At 41.1% G+C, this 17,640-nt stretch overlaps 1 protein-coding gene across 8 annotated transcripts in view; it reads left to right on the top strand.

The window, feature by feature from the left end:
- Positions 1–17,640, top strand: part of MCF2L2 (MCF.2 cell line derived transforming sequence-like 2) — a 377,565-nt gene that overhangs the window by 158,909 nt on the left and 201,016 nt on the right. For 6 of the 8 annotated variants that reach the window (XM_074191036.1, XM_074191033.1, XM_074191034.1 and 3 more), the window contains exons 7-12: positions 5,437–5,586; positions 6,176–6,300; positions 8,050–8,164; positions 9,287–9,406; positions 11,348–11,539; positions 17,129–17,320. In XM_074191036.1, the coding sequence (XP_074047137.1) occupies positions 5,437–5,586; positions 6,176–6,300; positions 8,050–8,164; positions 9,287–9,406; positions 11,348–11,539; positions 17,129–17,320 (894 nt within the window). The other 2 variants (XM_074191038.1, XM_074191037.1) reach the window with 2 other exon arrangements.

The raw sequence follows: 17,640 nt of genomic DNA, 5'->3' as shown, positions 1-17,640 counted from the left end.
TCATCATCCAATGTTGCTATTAGTGTGAATAATGTTCTGATTCTACTCTGCCTCAGTTCATGCAATTCTTTCTAGGCTATTCTAAAGACCCATCCCTCACGGTTTCTTTTATAGAACAGTAGTACTCCATCACATACATATACCACAATCTGTTCAGCCATTCTCCACTTGATGGGCATCCCTTCAATTTCCAATCCTTTGCTAAAACAAAAAGAACTGCTAGAAAGGTTTTTGTACATGTGGGTTTTTAGATTATTTCTTTTTTTTGTGATATCTTTGGAATGTAGACCCAGTAGTGTATTGCTAAGGTCAAAGAATATGCATAGTTTTGTGGTCCTTTGGGTATAATAATGTAATATTATCAATAGTAATAATAATAATGATAATAATAATGATTATATAACTATTACTATCATAATAATAATCATAATAAATAATTATGTTTATAATAAAAGCTGTAATCATTTGGGGGGGGCAAAGTTTACAAAGAATCTTACATCCATGGCTTATTTGCATTGATAAGCAGTGTTGCCCAGTGGAAAAAGCTTTAGATTTGAAGTCAAGTAGACACCTGTTTGTTATTTACTATTTCTTTGATTCTGGATGAGTTAGGTAACTGGGCCTCTGGTTTCTAGTCTCTAAAATAAGGGAATTGGGAGGTCTAAATCTGTAATTCTGTGATTCTGCAAAGCACTTGGAGGTTGATATTGGTAATATCCCTATTTTAGAGCTAAGGGTTTAGCTTAAATTACTTAGAGTTGCACAGTTAGGTAGTAAGTCATAACTAGCTTTACACCTAGGAAATTCTGATTCCAAGTCTTGGGTTCTAGACAACACAACAACTGAACACCTCTAGTGACCACAACTTCCTAGTTCCCAGCTGCAGGTGAATGAATGTGTTATCCCATAAGACAAATTGAATCCAGAAGGCAAAGGGCAGTGATTTCTGGCATCAACCAGAATCTCCTTTTTAGAAAGATCCTTTGTAGGGTGGATAGAACACTCTACCTTCATTTTATCTTTATATCTTCAATCTTTCAAAAGTCTCTAAACCCTAGTCCAAAACTGGAATTGAAGTTAGTAAATCTTGAGTTCAAATCTAGCCTCAGACATTTATTAGTTCTGTGTTCTCTGGACAAATTCCTTAACTGCTATGTTCCTCAGTTTCCTCATCTGTAAAATTGGGATATTCATAGCCCCTACCTCTCAGAGTTACTATGAAGATCTAATGAGGAGGCAGCTAGGTAGTGCAATGGGTTATTATCATCATCATCATTGTTGATAATAATAAATCATAAAACAAAACCAGCCCCATAGTAGGTTCTTAATAAACATCTGATTATTGTTGTGGCCACATATCAATCCAGTATCAATTGTTTTCTGACTTTCCACAAATTTACTTATTAGGGTTAAGAAAAAATAAGACTAGGGGTGGCTGGGTGGCATAGTGGATAAAGCACCGGCCCTGGAGTTAGGAGTGCCTGGGTTCAAATCCGGTCTCAGACACTTAATAATGACCTAACTGTGTGGCCTTGGGCAAGCCACTTAATCCCATTTGCCTTGCAAAAACCTAAAAAATAAAAATAAAAAATAAGACTCCCCTGTGGAGAAGAGGGTAAAGGTGGGCATAGAAGATAATTGATAGTTTGTGTCAAATAAAGACACTCTTCCCTGGACCAGGAGAATAGAATCCAGGCCAAGCCCAGGGCAACCTAGAGGAGTTGGCCAGGTTCAGGTTCCATGCTCTCTACCTTGCTTTTTGTACCACCCTTTAGTATCTCTGCCCTCCCAGTCTGACAATAGAAGACTGTTGCCTTATGGGCATCTCTGCTGGCTCCTCTCCCATACAAGGTAACTTGGTTCTGTCTCCCATATCCTCAGGGGCAAGTCATGTATTTTCAGTAGACAAAGGACATCTGATAAGTCAGTTCATTTAATGAGCTGAGGAAGCCAGGGGAAATCTCCATGGCTTTGGTCCCTTCCTATTAGCACATGGCCATTTTAACCAATGTCTTTTGGACTCAAACCCTACCTTTGAGGCCCAATCCAAAGGAAGGGCTCTATTGGTGAAATTTCAGGGTGATCTTCCTTTTCTTTTCTTTTCCTCCACCCCTCCCTCCCTCTTCCCCTTTCCTTCCTTCTTTCCTTCCTTCCCTCCCTTCTTTCCTTCCTTCCTTCCTTTTTTCCTTCTTTCCTCCCTCCTTTCTTTCCTTCTTTCCTCCCTCCTTTCCTTCCTTTCTCCCTTGCTCCCTTCCTTCTTCCCTCCCTCCCTTTCTTTCCTTCTTTCTTCTTTCTTTCTCTCTTTCTTTTTACACTGGGGCAAAGGAAAGACCTCATGTATAAAGGAATGTATTTGAGTTGAATTCTGAAGGAAACTCAGGATTCTAAGAGGTGGAGTTAAGAAGAAAGGAGGATAATGAAGGGAAAAGCACAGCTTAGGCAAAGGCATAGAGATGGGAAGTGGCATATCATATGTGAAGAATAGAAGGAAAATAAGCCAAACTAGACAGGAGAGTACAGAAATGGGTAGGGGGCGGGGAATGTATATGTAAGATGAGAAAATGGAGGTTGAGAGAGAATAAGTGATTTGTCCAAGGTCACACACCTGGTAACTATCTGAGGCAGGATTCAAACTCAGATCTTTCTAAGGCCTGTAGATGAAAACCATCTAAAGGTGAAACTGTCTAAACCTCCATTATCTCCCAAGGCAAATCATTCCAAATTTTGTAAAGTTCTAGTTCAGAGGAAGGAGCAGCCAGGTGATGCCTTAGAGTGCTGGGCCTGGAGTCAGGAAAACTCATCTTCCTAAGTTCAAATCCAGATACTTACTAGCTGAGTTATCCTGGGAAAGTCACTTAATTCCATTTGTCTCAGTATCTTTATAAAGAAAATCCCAAATAGGTTCAAGAAGAGTGAGAAATGATTGAAAAATGACTAAACAATATATTGATAGGATGAATTCTTTCTATTAGGGCTAAATTTTGCCCTTTACTATTTCTACCTGTGGTTCCTCCTCATCAGGTCTGACTTTCCTCAGAACTTCTCTTCTCCAAGGGAAACAATCCCTTTTCCTTCAAAGTATCCTTCTATGATGTGGACTTGAGGCCATTTGGACTCCCTTCCACACTGTCCATGTCCTTTCTGTCAGAGATTCTTCCAGACACTGGCATGAAGGAGAACAACTCCTCCTTCCAAGGAAGGCTTCCAGTTTAGGCAGCAAGGGCAGATGGGGCTTCTTGGAGAGGTTGCTGCTATCTATCTTCTTTCCCACATTTGTCAAGGGAAAAAGGGTTGAGACCCTAAGGGAGCAAACCCAGACTCTGCCCTAGGTGACTTTAGACTCTCTTGATCTTGGCGCCATAGGGATGGGACCATGATGGTTTTTCCTGACCAGTGGAGGGAGTGTCTGGTTCCTGGAGTCTGGGTCTAGTTCCATCTCTCCAAGGCTGGTTTTCAATGAACTAAGGGGAGGGGGCCCGACCTGGGTTCAAACCCTTGAGGAGGTCATCTAACATCACTGACCCTCAATTTCCTTGTAACAAATGAGGATGATAAATTAGTTGGCTCCTGGGTTTCACATAATAGTCTCAAGTAGTAACTGTGTGATATTTTCTGGACATTGTGTAAAGTGGAGTTTTCCTCTCTGAGATCCAAATCCCACCCCAGATACGAGTCCTGTGACCTTGGGTAAGTCACTCCCAGTCCTTGGGCCAAGTTTCCTCCTTTGTAAAAAGAAGTGGGGGTGGAGTGGATGACCTCAGAGGGTCCTCAAGTTCTGGAATCTAGGAACCTATTGTAACTGTATGTTAGTTACCATGGAAATGAGGGACAGAATCTACCAACTGGTGTTATTCATTGGTGTATAAACCTCTGATCTTCACACTCCTCATCTTTTGGGCACTGGTAAGCAGCAAAGGGGAGGGAACAAAGGGGCTCTTGAGCAGGGTCTCCTGTCCCCACATATCCCCTCTTCTCTCTCCCTGTCTTGGTCTTGCCAGGACTCTGTGCATTTCCATCAGAGGATTTATTTGTCAACCCAGGGTCTCAGGAAGGCTGTCATTGAAGCACAGATTTCCTACCTGAGACTGAATGAGTGACAAAGCACATGAGCAAAGTGGAGGTTACTGAGGGAGAGGACACAGGACAGGTAAACTTCGTGAATGAGAAAATAAGAAAAATTTGTTTAGAGGACATAGCTTGCTCTCATGGACCTGGCACTTTTTAAAAATTAAAATTTTTTTTGACTTAACAAGCATTCATTTTCTTGCTCAAAAAACTCCCCAAATCTTAGCATCTTAGCTCTTAGAGTCATCCATTTTTCAGAGGAAGAAACTGAGGCCTAGATTATAGGATCATAGAGTTAGAGGCGGGAGGGAACTCCTAGCTGTTCTCATCCAATCCCTTCATTTCACATACCACAAGGCCTTGGAGAAGGCCATTACCTAACTTGATGAGGGTGGCCCAGGTAGGAAGCAGCAGAGGCAGAATTTAAAGCCCAGTCCCAACTCTTTCCACCTCAGTGCATTGTATTAGTATCTCCCCACCAGGTGTCACATTATAATTTATTTATTTTTGCATTTGGAGAGTCTTGGTGAGAATCCACCCTGTTGTATCATTCAGAGTCAGTTGGAAAAGAGGTGGGCTTGGAAGCCAAACAAGAATGGGTTCAAGCTAGAATCCCAATTCTTCCTGCTGATGTATGTGATCACATTTAACCTCTAATCTCCAGGAATCTTGGTTTCTCCATCTACACTAATATGAATAGAGTAATGTTTTTACTACCTACCTGCTAGGATGGCGGTGTGGTTTATAAACTTTTAAAAATCAAACCTCTTGTTGTTATTTTTATAAATGCAATAGGACTCTGGGCAAGTAATTCACTCCTCTGGGTTTTCTCTAGGGTTCTAAAGTGCAGATAGTGAGTTGCATTTTCCAAGAGGTCTCTATATCAATAAAATTACAAATGCAGTCTCTCTCTCTCTGTTCCTGTCTTCTTCCTCCTTTTTCTCCTCCCCCTCCTTTTCTTTTTTCTCTTCCTCCTCCTTCTCCTTTACCTCTTTCTCTTCCTTTTTTCCTCCTTTTCCTCTTCTTCTTTTTCTCCTCTTTCTTCTCTCCCTTTTTTCTTCTGGTCCTTCTTTTCTTTCTCCTTTTCCACCTCCTTTTCTTCCTCTTCCTCCTCCTCCTTCTCTTCCTATTTTTCCTTCCCCTTTTCTTCTTTTTCTCCATCTCCTTCACCTCCTTCTCTTTCTCCTCTTCCTTTTTTCTTTCTCCTCTTTCACCTTCTTTTCTTCTTCTCCTTCTCTTCCTTCTTGTCTACTGAATTCTGAGGTCTTACTGGAGATGATAATGGGAATGGACAGAGCATGGGGTTCTCTGCCATGTTACTCCATCCAATCTGATGATCTTGAATTATTTTCCTTGCCTTTTACCTTCCAGGCCATAGAAAACTTTGCCTTGACAGTAAAAACCACAGCCCAGATGTTACAGACCTTTGGGACAAACCTGGCAGAGACAGAGCTGCCCAATGACGTCCAATGTACAGAGAAGCTCCTGCAGTCCCACACAGAACAGCATAGCAAACTGAAGGTGAGTGCTCACCCCATTCTCTGGCAGCTTGGAGAGGAAGAGGAAGGCTGGTCACTGGCTCCGCTCTGTGTTTATAGGGCACCAGCTATAAATGCTGCAAATGCTAAAGAAAGCTGACTGCTGGTTAAAAATAAAGGCCCTTTGTCTCCTTTCCCCTCCAAAGAACTTAGAAGCAGTGATTATCCTGAAGCAGGGGGACAGGACTGTATGGAGAGCTAAGAGTACTGAAGCCAAATATCAATTGCTGGGGTCTGTGCTCACAGGCATGACATGTTAGTCATCCCATACCTGTGTCCCTGAGAAGGTGGGAGGACAGATGTGAGAAGGGGAGCCCTCCTCTTCTACCACCAGAAATGAGTGTAAGGCCAAAAGGGGGGAAATAACAAAAATAGACCCCTCACATTTAGGTAAATTTGGAGATGTATCAAGCACTGCCTGTCCGATCAGCATGGTCCAGTGGACAAGCCTCACAAGCTTTGGGACCAGGGTATCTAAGTTTGAATTGGGATGTACCTCCTCCTGCCCAGTAAGTCACCTACCCTCCCAGGGCCTCTTCTGCTAATTGTCCATTTGTCATTTCTTTCCCCAGGCTGAACTGAAGCTGGCAGGAAGCCAGGGGGGCACATTACTATCATGCATCCGAGAACCAGCCAGCAAGAACCCTACCAGCAAGCTCAACCCTGATGAACTGGAAAACATCCTGACGGTTGAACGGTGGGTATAAATGAGTCTGCCTTACTCTCCTTTTGCCTCATACTTGTGGCTTGATTTCTCCCTTATTTGACTCAGTATGTGGCCCTTAAAAAAATCCCACCCTTATTAATATTTAGGATCCTGGGAATGCTAAGATTGCTCATTATCCCCAGATGGATTCTGGGATCAGTGAAAATGATCACAGGGCCACCACCATTGCTCATGGTCATCATCCACTGGACTTTACTGAGTATCTTTAAGAAGGACATGGAATGATGTCTCATCTGCCTTTGCCTTTAGCCTTGATCCCCTTTTTGTCTTGCTCCCTGAGAATCCACAGATGATGAGTCACAGAATCACCAAATTTGAGAGTGGGGGGAGAGCCCAGCAACACCCTAGTCCAACCTATGCACAAAAGAGGACCCTAAGTGGTGCCATAATGCATAGAATGTCAGGCCTGGGGTCTCTCCAAGTTCACATGTGGCTGCCTGACCCTGAGCAAGTCACTTCACCTTGTTTGCCTCCATTCCCCCATCTGTAAAATGAGCTGGAGAAAACAGTGGCTAATCACTCCTGTGTCTTTGCCAAGAAAACCTCAAATGAATCATGAAAAGACACACATCAACATCAACAGCAAAAATAAGATCTACATTTATTCTAATTGAATTTTATCTTATTGGATCCAACTCAAGATTCTACTCTGTTAGTTCCCAAACTTTTTGGTATCTTAAAATACTAACCCTAACCTTAATTGTGCATTTGTCAAGATCTTCTTGTCATCTATGGTGTTATTGATGGATGCTTTCCAGCTTGGATCTCCTATAGATTTCATGAAAATACCATCCCTGCCAGTCCTTTCCCCCTTACTTATCCTCTTAATGTATTTCCAGTTCCTCCTGGCTTCCCTCTGCCCTTCATGAATCAGTGCAAAGACTTGAAGTAGAATGGGAGTTACTTTCAGAAATCCCTGTCCTATTAGGATTTTTAGAAAACTTTTATTATGTCTCATACCTCTTGGTTATTACTTTGCATTTTACCTGTATTGTCAATAGCATCTCACAAGCAGTCTCCAAAAACCTCTATTACTAGATGATCTGTCCTTAACTGAAAGTGTGCGTCTGCATGTCTAAGTACCAGCAGCCTAAGCAGATTACACGGGGTATCATCTAATAATAATAATAATAATAATAATAATAATAATAACAACAACAGCTATATTTACATCCAGGTACAATAAATCAATATATATAAGTAATTAATAATTCAAAGAATCAAAATTTTCTCACATGAAAATTTACATATACATAAATGTTTATGTATTTGTACACATACATATACATATATATGTATAAAGATATCTATGATAGACCATATGATCTCATGGATATTGATGTATAGACCTTTGAGCCCATGTAAAAGTCAAGATCTGTGAAGGTGAAGAGGTGAGACTTAATGGCCTCTAAAGTCTTTTCTAGCTCTTAAGACTGTGGTCCTGAGTCCTCAGGGTAGACTTGATCCAAGTCTGATCCTTATTACTTATGTGGGAGCCTCAATTTCTTCTCTGTAAAATGGGAATAATTGTGCCTTCCTCAAAAGGGGGGGAGGGAGAACTCTAATGGAGTGCTTCGTGCCCCTTGGAAGCCCCTGGAGACAGGAAGATTGTGCCCATGTTCATAAGAGAAACTTGCAACACCAGTTGGAATTTTGGCTGCAATGCCCCAGTTGGAAATGAATGGGCCTTGCTCTCATGCTCTCCTCTGCCCCTCCCAGGTTACTGGCTCAGCTGGATGAGACAGAAAAGGCCTTTGACCAATTCTGGATCAAGCATTATCTGAAGTTAAACCAATGTCTGCAGCTACGGCACTTTGAACACAATTTCCGAGAGGTATTTTCCCCCCACACACACACACACCTTTGGTAAAATGTTGAACTTCTTTCTCCAGAGAGGGGCAATCTCTGGTGCAGAATTGATCCAGACCTTTCTTACCCATTCATCTCCCAGGCACTAAATATCCTCCCTTCACCCCGGGACAGAGACGAGGGTGAGATTGGGAGTCGGGGGCCCAGTTTTGAATCCTGCTTGAGTTTGGGCAGGTACCTGCCCCTCTTGGGGTCTCACTTTCTTTATCTGTAAAAGGAGTTTGACTAGATGATCTGTGAGGTTCTTTGCAGTTCTAACCAAGTCCACAAGCATTTATTAGGCTCTTCCCATATGTCCAAGCTCAATGCAGAGGAAAGAGAGCCCCTTCTTTCAGAATAAACTAATATAACATTCCTGATGAAGAATGATCAGACCATCCTCCCTGCTTCCCAGAAAGTCATCTGGGATATAGAAATAAGAAGGAAAAGAAAAACTCAATGAGGTTTAAGAATTTTTTTTTCTACAAAAGCATTTTGTAGGAGATGAGATCAAATGATGATGTTATCCTCAGTGTTGGGGATTATATGAGAAAAGATTTGGAGCAGAGCTCTCTACCCTCTAGGTGATGATGGCAGTGGTAACTGGGAAACCTTTCAGCACACCAGAGAATTCTTTGAACTAAGTTCCTCAATAGACTCACAGAACTAAAGCTTGAAGGGAGCTCATTTTACAGATAAGGAAACTGAGGCCCAGGAAGATGAAGTCATTGGCTTGGGTTGTCACTAGGCGGTACAGGGATCTGGGTTCAAATCCCACTTGAGACACTGTGGGGCAGAGTGATAAAGGCTCTAGAGTCTTTGTATAGCTGGGTAGTCATGCCAGGTAGTGCAGTGAATAGAGCACTCAGTCTGAAGTCAGGAAGACCTTAGGTCAAATCCAGCCTCACACACTTACTAGCTGGGTGAAGTCACTTCACATCTCATTAGGTAATTCTAACATGATAAGTTAGAGAAGAAGGAATCTTTATCTCCAGGAGTTCCTCATACCAGTGAGATCCTAGGTCCAGTTAGAGTGGATGCATTGATTTTAAAAAAATGTGTTGTGTCCTCTTCCAATTTGTTTCTGGATTGCCTCACTGTTTTTCAGGTTAAACTAGCCCTGGATAGTCTCATGTGTGTACAGGCAAGATTCACAGTCATCGGGAATAGTACAGGACGTGTGGAACAATTGCTCAAGGAGCGGAAACAGCTGGAAGAGAGAGGCCAGGTGGGTGCAAGTGGTGTTGGGGTCCTGGGAAAGGCCCTGCTGGAGTCAGTGATGGACTGAGTCTCTCCATAAGAGTCTCTGCGAATTAGGAGTGACCTTGGCTGCCAGGGAGGATGGATTGGAGCAGTGAGAGACCCAGAAGCAGACTCACATGGAAGGAGAGCCTGTACAGGGATGAGGGCAGGGTCAGTGGAGAGAAGGGGGTCAATCAGGAGATGTTGTAAAGGGACAAAGACTATGACCAGCATCTGGTTGTAAATTGAGATGAGGGTGAGATAGATACTTGAGTGATATAATCTGAGGGACTGGAAAGTTGGTGGTACCCTTAGCAGTAATAGGGAAGTTGGGAAGAAGGGAAGGATTTGGGGGAAAGATAATGTCCAGTTTTGGCCATAATGAACATCCAGTTCAAATTTTTTTTTTTTTAGGTTTTTGCAAGGCAAATGGGGTTAAGTGGCTTGCCCAAGGCCACACGGCTAGGTAATTATTAAGTGTCTAAGACCAGATTTGAACCCAGGTACTCCTGACTCCAGGGCTGGTGCTCTATCCACTGCGCCACCTAGCTGCCCCCAGTTCAAATTTCTAATAGGCAGTTGATGATGGTCAAGCTGAAAATGACCAGATTAGAACTATAAATATGGAGATATAGATATATGTATATATAGATGAAGGTTGATATTTTCAGATAAATGAATGAATGATAAATAGATAAAAATATGTAAAGATGATGATAAATGCACAAATGAATGCTATATAGAGGAATAAAATGTTTATATAGATGAATGAATGATAGATGAATAGAGACTGATAAATGATATATATATATGTATAGATGAAGAATTGATAGATACATATACTCCAATGAATGATTGGTATTTATAAAGAGATGAATAACAGATACATGTGTACAGATGAATGATGGATAGATACATTTATATGTATGAATGATAGTTATATAGAGATGAATGATACATATGTACAAATGAATGGTTGATAGATACATTTATATAGATGAATGAATGATAGTTATTTGGAGATGAATGATATATATGTACAGATGAATGATTGATAGATACATTTATATAGATAAATGATAGATGTAAATGAATGGTAGAGACAGATAAATAGAAAGGGAAGAAGAAATTTTGTGGCATAATTTTCTCCAGCTCTAGTCAGATCCAGGCAGAGGTGCTATCGTAATGCATCTAAGGACAGCTAGGTGGCACAGTGGATGGAGCACCAGCCCTGGAGTAAGGAGGACAGGGGTTCTAAACTGGCCTCAGACACTAGTCACTTACTGGTTGTGAGACCTTGGGCAAGTCACTTAAACCCGATTCCCTCACACCCAGGGCCGTCTCCAGTCAACCTGCTTAATATATCTGGCCACTGGACCCACATAGTTCTGAAGAAGAAAGTGAGACTGGTGACTTAGCACAGTCCCCCTCATTCAAATCCAATTCATGTGCTTGTCATGGCAACACCTTCCTGATGTCGTGGTCTTCTTCGAGAACAAAGGACAATTATCAGTCATGCACTTAATTCTTCCATTTAATTCACAAGAATTATGACTATTGCATGTACTGAATGGGCCTGAGTGTCATATAACCAGCCAATTTGGTCCAATTTAACAACATTTATTAAGCCCTGACTATGTACCAGACAATAAAAAGACAGAAATGATTCAGTCTTTGCCCTCAAGGAGTTTGCATTCTATTTGGGGAAGCAATATGCACAGAAGTAAATACATCCATGCTTCATACAAAGTTTTCTCTATACACATGTGCTTACATGAAGACACCTCATCTAGAAAGAGAGCGAGGTCTGAGCCACCCACTTGGGCCCTGGGTGAGAACCTCCAGATACATAAGGGAAAGGTCCCCCCACCCCCCCATGTTACCCCTGAGACCAAGCAACTTTTGACAGTTGGATTCTGTTTCCCAGGAGCCCCTGGAGAAGGCCCAGTCCCTGGCAGTGACCGGTGACCAACTTATCCAAAGCAACCACTATGCAGTGGACTCTATTAGGCCCAAGTGTGTGGAGCTCCGGCGTATCTGTGATGACTTCAACAACGAAGCCAAGAAGAAGTGCGACATTTTGGGGAAGGCTCTGGAAATGCATAAGCAGCTAGATGCGGTGAGCAGAGCCAAAGGCCCTGCCTGGGAACAAGGGGACTATTCCTGGGCAGGGTCTGATGTGAAAAAAAGAGATTTGGGTATCTTCCCAGGGGAGGCTGATTACTCCACTCATTCAGGGGCTGGCTGCCTTTTGGGCCTGTCTGGCTTGTAGAGCTCAAGTGAAGCCACTACAGGGTCTTTGGTCACTAATTAGCTGGGAGATCCCGGGCAGATGACTCATGCCTTCAGGCCTCTTTTATAAAATGACAATTGGTAATAATAGCATGGGATAATGGGGAAGCATTTGACTTGGGAAAAGAGGGTCTTCTGAGTTCAAATTTTACCTCTCTCACTTGCTCCCTGTGTGACCCTGGACAAGATCCCTTAACCACTTTCAATTTCTTTATCTGTAAAATTAAGGATGGGGGTGGGGGGGGAAGGAGAGGGAACAGGTGGACTAGATAGTGTCTGAGCAAAGGTCTTTCCAATCTGTGATATTGTGTGGGGGTAAATTATTTAACCTCCTTTGGGATTCAGTTTTTCTTTTTCTGTAAAATGGAAGAATTAGACTAGGTAAACTCAGAAATCCTTTCTAAGTTTAGATCCTATGATGAACAGCCCTAAGAGCCTCACAGTTCTAGTAGTAGTAATAGTAGTAGTAGTAGCAGTAGTAGTAGCAGTAGCAGTAGCAGTAGTAGTAGTAGCAGTAGTAGTAGCAGTAGCAGTTAGTATTAGTAGTAGCTCTACTCCTACTACCAGTTGTGGTGGTGGTAGTAGTAGTTGTTATCAGTAACAGTAATCCTCCAATCTCACTTTATTAGATTTCCTTTTAAGGAGAAATACAATTATTGTTTTGTGGGTATATTTTAATAGATTAAAAGATTAATGGACATAGAAAGAATAGAGAAGGTAGAAATTAGCCAACTGTTGTTGGGTTCCGATATTTTTTTCCCATTTCTGTTATATTTGGACAATGAGTAAATGTGATGTCTAAAGTTAACTGACCCATGGTTTTAAGATTTGCAAAACATTTGACCTACATTGTCTCACTTGATTTTCACAACAATGAGGAAGTTGGAGTGGGGAAGAGAATAGAAACTGTAGTATTATTATCTCCCTTTTACAGATGAGGAAACTGAATATTAAATGTCTGTGATTGGATTTGAACATGGGACTTCCTGGCTCCAAGTTCATTGTTGTCCTATTATTATCCTCATTAGGGATGAAAAGTCTGAATAGCTGTAACACATTCCAGGGGGGATGGAGGCTGTGAAGCAGTGAATGAGCTCAAGATCTGGACTTAGGGAGACCTGGTTCAAATCTGGCCTCAGATATTTCCTAGCTATGTGATGCTAGGAAGTCATTTAGCTGCTGTCTGCCTCAGTCCTCATCTGTAAAATGGGGTTAATGTAAATGCCCACCTGCTCAGGTTATATGAAGATCAAATGAAATAATTAAGTAAGGGATAAATAATGTTAACTAGTAGTGGTAGTGGTAGTAGTAGTAGTAATAGTTGTCACTGTTGATATAGTAGTATAGTAGCAATAGGAAGAGAAGAAATGATGATAAGCGTTTGATAAATGTCTTTTGTTTGATGTCAGAATCAGGATTTGAACCCAATTCAAAGCAGGAGTTTTTCACATATTCTTATAATTGATGTATTTATGTACATAATGGGAAGAAAAAAAGTTAAATTTCAGTTAGAGATCAGTGAAAATAAAGATGCAATGTTTTTCCCATCAAAGATCTCAGAAGCCCTGACATCTATCCCTTGGGTCCTGTGGGCCTCACTCTAAGCCCCACTGTTCTCCTGCCTCCCTTCTTTCAAGAGTCCTAAAGTTTCTATCAAAAAAAAATCTTGGCAGAGTCCTCATCCCCAGAGAAGAGATGCATCCAGGCACCCTCTGGTGTGTGAGGTCAGGCCTTCTCAGCCTGTAGAAGAGGGCTGGCTCAGGAGGGACCACTGCAGCCTCAGCTGTTCCCAGGCAGCACAGCAGTGAATCTGCCCACAACTGTGAAGCTGCCGCCTCTGCCCGCTTCTGCCCCACCCTAACCCTCCCCTCTTCCCCCATGAGTGTCTCAGACTGGCTCCTTCCAGTACTGGCTGGCCCACAGAGCCAGAGTTATTTGGAGTAATCCAGTAAGTGGCCCCAGGAGTAGCTGAGTCAGCACAGTTCCCTGCAACTGAGCTGCCGCCCGTGGCTTACTGGGCTTTCTGCTGTGTGTCTGTGTCTGTCTCTGTCTCTGTATTTATGTGGGTATCTGCATGTATGCGTTTGTGTGTGTATTATTTCTCTAAAAGTCAAATATCCCCCCCCAATTATTGAAATTCTCCTCCAATGACTAATTTGTGCCAAGCCAAGTCTGAGGCCTCAATAGGAATTTCAGAGCATGATTCAGATGAACCTTGATTTTATTTATATTGACTAGAAAGAAAAGTCAGAGCTAGCTATCATCAGATTTCCCATGATTATTATTTCTCAGTCATGACCAGTGTCCAATATCCCTCCCATTCAAATCTCTCTCATGGGAGCAAAAGATAGAATATTTAATCATTCCACACTTGCTTATGTTGTCTAAACACAATACATATATATATATGCATTATATGCAAAAAAGGATATTTCTAATAGTATATATATATATATATATATATATATATATATATAGGACAAGTATAGATAAAGTTAATAATCCTTTATTAAGCACTTACTGTGTGCCCATACATATTCAAATATATATAAAGTTCATATTAAATTTCATGTAGAAATATATCTAAATAGAATACATGTAAATATATCTATAATATGTCTATATAAAAAGAAAATCTATATAATACATAATTAGCATAGTTAAATATATATTAAGTACCTATTATATTCCAGTATATAAACTATATAGCTATAAACCCACATATATGTAAAATTCATATTTTAGTCCATGTACATGCATCAGAACATAGAAGTATATATAAGGTCAATTCATAAGTATACCTGTGTTTGTATACATATATATATATGTGTGTGTGTGTGTGTGTGTGTGTGTGTGTGTACATATATATATATATATATATATATATATACATATCAGTGCATCCAAGTATACATAAAGTCAATTCAAAAGCATTTATTAAGCACCTATTTATGTGAGGTGCTAGGGATGCAAATGCACAGAATAAATCAAACCTTAAAGTTTGAAAAAATCCCTGTTATTGGGGGCAATGAGGTAGATAGAATACCATCCTAGGAGTCAGAAGAACCTGAGTTTAAATTCAATCTCTAGATTTGATACTTCATACTTACCTGTGTGGGCAAATCACTTCATCCCATTGCTTTTGCAAAAATAAAAATAAATTCATATTGTTACAACTTAAAGCCTTCATGCTAACCATGAAGTATTTCCAAGAGTTGTCATTTATTGCTTGCTGAAGATTTCTATCATTCTGGGGCAGCTAGGTGGCCCAGTGGATAGAGCACCAGCCCTGGAGTCCGGAAGACCCGAGTTCAAATCCAGCCTCAGATGCTTAATAATTACCTTGCTGTGTGGCCTTGGGCAAGTCACTTAACCCAATTGCCTTGCAAAAACTTAAAAAAAAAAAGGTATCATTGTGGCTGAAGAATTGCTGCCCTGAGGTTAACCTGGGAAAGAGCTTTTGTGGGGATTGACCAGACGTCCTCAGAGGATAGACAGAGTGTCCATTCATGCCTATCCACAGTTGTCTATGCCTAGCCTTCATTCCACTTGTCTGCACATATATTTCTAAATTAAATTGTTATTTGCCCAATTGAACTGAGCAAATTAATTGTGTCATAGGAGGAAGATGCCAAGGGCTATGTAGAAACATCCCCAATGTCAAAACCATCTATTGCAAATCCTTTATATGCACTAGAAAGCCAAATAAATACAAACAAACATGAAAACCCCAGACCCAGGAAGAAAAGTGGCATGAATCAAACATTCAATCTAGTGAGCATTGTTTAAGTGTTTACTGTTTGCCAGGTACTGTGTAGGCACTAAAAAAGCAATGACAAAAAGGAAACAACTCCTGCCCTCAAGAATCTTCTATTCTACTAGGCAAGATAACATGTCACTTAAAAAAGTATATATAAAATCAATCAAGAAATTTAGGTACTATGTGTATATCTCCATGTATAGGTTACCTCTGTAACATGGTACCAGGGACTGTTGGGATGCAGTGACAAAATTGAAAGTGACTGCCCTCAACAAGCTTACATTCTATTGAGATACATAAATACATAGAAAGGCAATCAAGAAGGACTTATTAATAAGCACCTACCTTATGGGTAAGTACCTCTAAACCATGGGAGAGACAGCATACATTATGTACCTATGAAATTATTCAGGAAACAGTTATTATATATAATATATACACTCTTGTATATACTGTGTATCTATAAAATAAGAATTTATTAAACAATTACTATTGCTTGAAACTGAGAAAACAAAGATAAACCAGATTTTGTCTTCAAGGAACTTATATTTCATTGGGGATAGGTGGCAACATGTATACATATAAGAACATACAAGTTAGGAATACAGTTAATACAAACATTTTTGGGGAGGGGGAGGCCCCAATCATTGGAGAGGAGGATCAGAAAAAGGGTTAGGGTTAGAGCCGAGTCTTGAAGAAAGCTAGGGATTCTAAGAGGCAAGGACAACAGCTTGTGTGTACAAAGGCCTGGTGGGAGAGAAGGGAGTATGTACCCTACCTGTTCTCAATTTCTTTTATTTGAGGTTATCCCATTCCATTTTTTTTCCTCCATGAAATAATTCCTTATATCAGTAGAAAAGGAAGCAGTGCTTAGCTCTCAGGGCAGGAGCTGTGCTTGCTGCTCAGTGTAGGCTCTGGTTTTCTCTGCAAAGGTCAACTCTGTAAAAATCAGGGAGGTTTTATGAACCTTGTTTGTGCAGAGTTCTAACCATTACCTGCCACCATCGGGGCATCCAATGAGATTAGGCATCATCTTTCTGTGTGTTCTTCTCTGGGGGAAGCCTTTAGTTAATAGTACTATTACTTATTGGATTCCATTTATCAAATGAAATGACACTTGAGATCAATTGAGATCAAGTTTGTAAAGTATCATAGTCATAGTGGGTCCTTAATAATTGTTTGTTCCTTTCCAATCCCCCTATTTTATTCAATAAATATACATTAATCACCTACAAGTATCAGGTGTTCAATGAAAGATTTAGATACAAAAACAATGAAAAACTAGTCCCTACCCTCAGAGAGCTTACATTATCCTGGAGCTGGTAATAGAGGAGGCATAAAACATGGCCACAAGAAATTTAATACAAAGAATGTGCACAGTAAAACAAAGTCATTTCAAGAGGAAGAGTGTGCTAATAAGGGGGTAAGAAAGGCCCAATATTGGAGCCCAATATGAGCTATTTTTTGAAGGAAGCTAAGGTTTTTATGAGGTGAGGAGAGATGTTACACAAGTGGGAGAGAACCTGTGATTGCAAAGGTGTGGAGGTGGTAGATGGATTGTCTCATCCAGGAAAAGTGAGCAGGGCAGAGTGAATGGTGTGAAGGAGATATCTGGGAGCTTGTTGATCATCTGTGCATGGTGCTCTCTCTCCCCAGACCAGTCAGTGGTGTGAAGCTGGCATCTACCTTTTAGCATCCCAAGCCTTGGATAAGTGCCAGACACAGGAGGGAGCAGAGACTGCCCTGGGGGACATTGAAAAGTTCCTGAGCACAGCTAAGGAGCACCAGCTGGTCAACCCCAAGGAATTCCACAGCCAGTTTAACATGGTTCTCACTCCTGAAATAAAGGTAACAAAAATGATACCTTTGTGGTAGAGCTGGGGTGGCGTGGGAGGTGAAGGGCTTTGCAAGGTCAGATTCTGAGCATGTGGACATAGTAAGTGGAGGGAGTTTCCTTAGCAAAGACTGCCAACTGTAGGAAGGCAGTGTGATACAAGCCCTCTGGCATTGGAGGGCCTGGGTTGGAATCCTGCCTCTGTCACAGACAGTTTTGACCCTGGGCAATTCCATCATTTCTTTGATTCTGAGCTTGGACCTAGTGACCTCTGAAGTGTTGGGGTTTTATTTTTTCTGGCTCAAAGTCTATGGTTCTGTGATCTATGGACCCT

The sequence above is a fragment of the Macrotis lagotis genome, chromosome 6, assembly GCF_037893015.1.
Source record: "Macrotis lagotis isolate mMagLag1 chromosome 6, bilby.v1.9.chrom.fasta, whole genome shotgun sequence".
Taxonomy (NCBI): Eukaryota; Metazoa; Chordata; class Mammalia; order Peramelemorphia; family Peramelidae; genus Macrotis; species Macrotis lagotis.
Note: the sequence above shows the minus strand (reverse complement) of the source record. Positions and strands in the feature narration are given on the sequence as shown.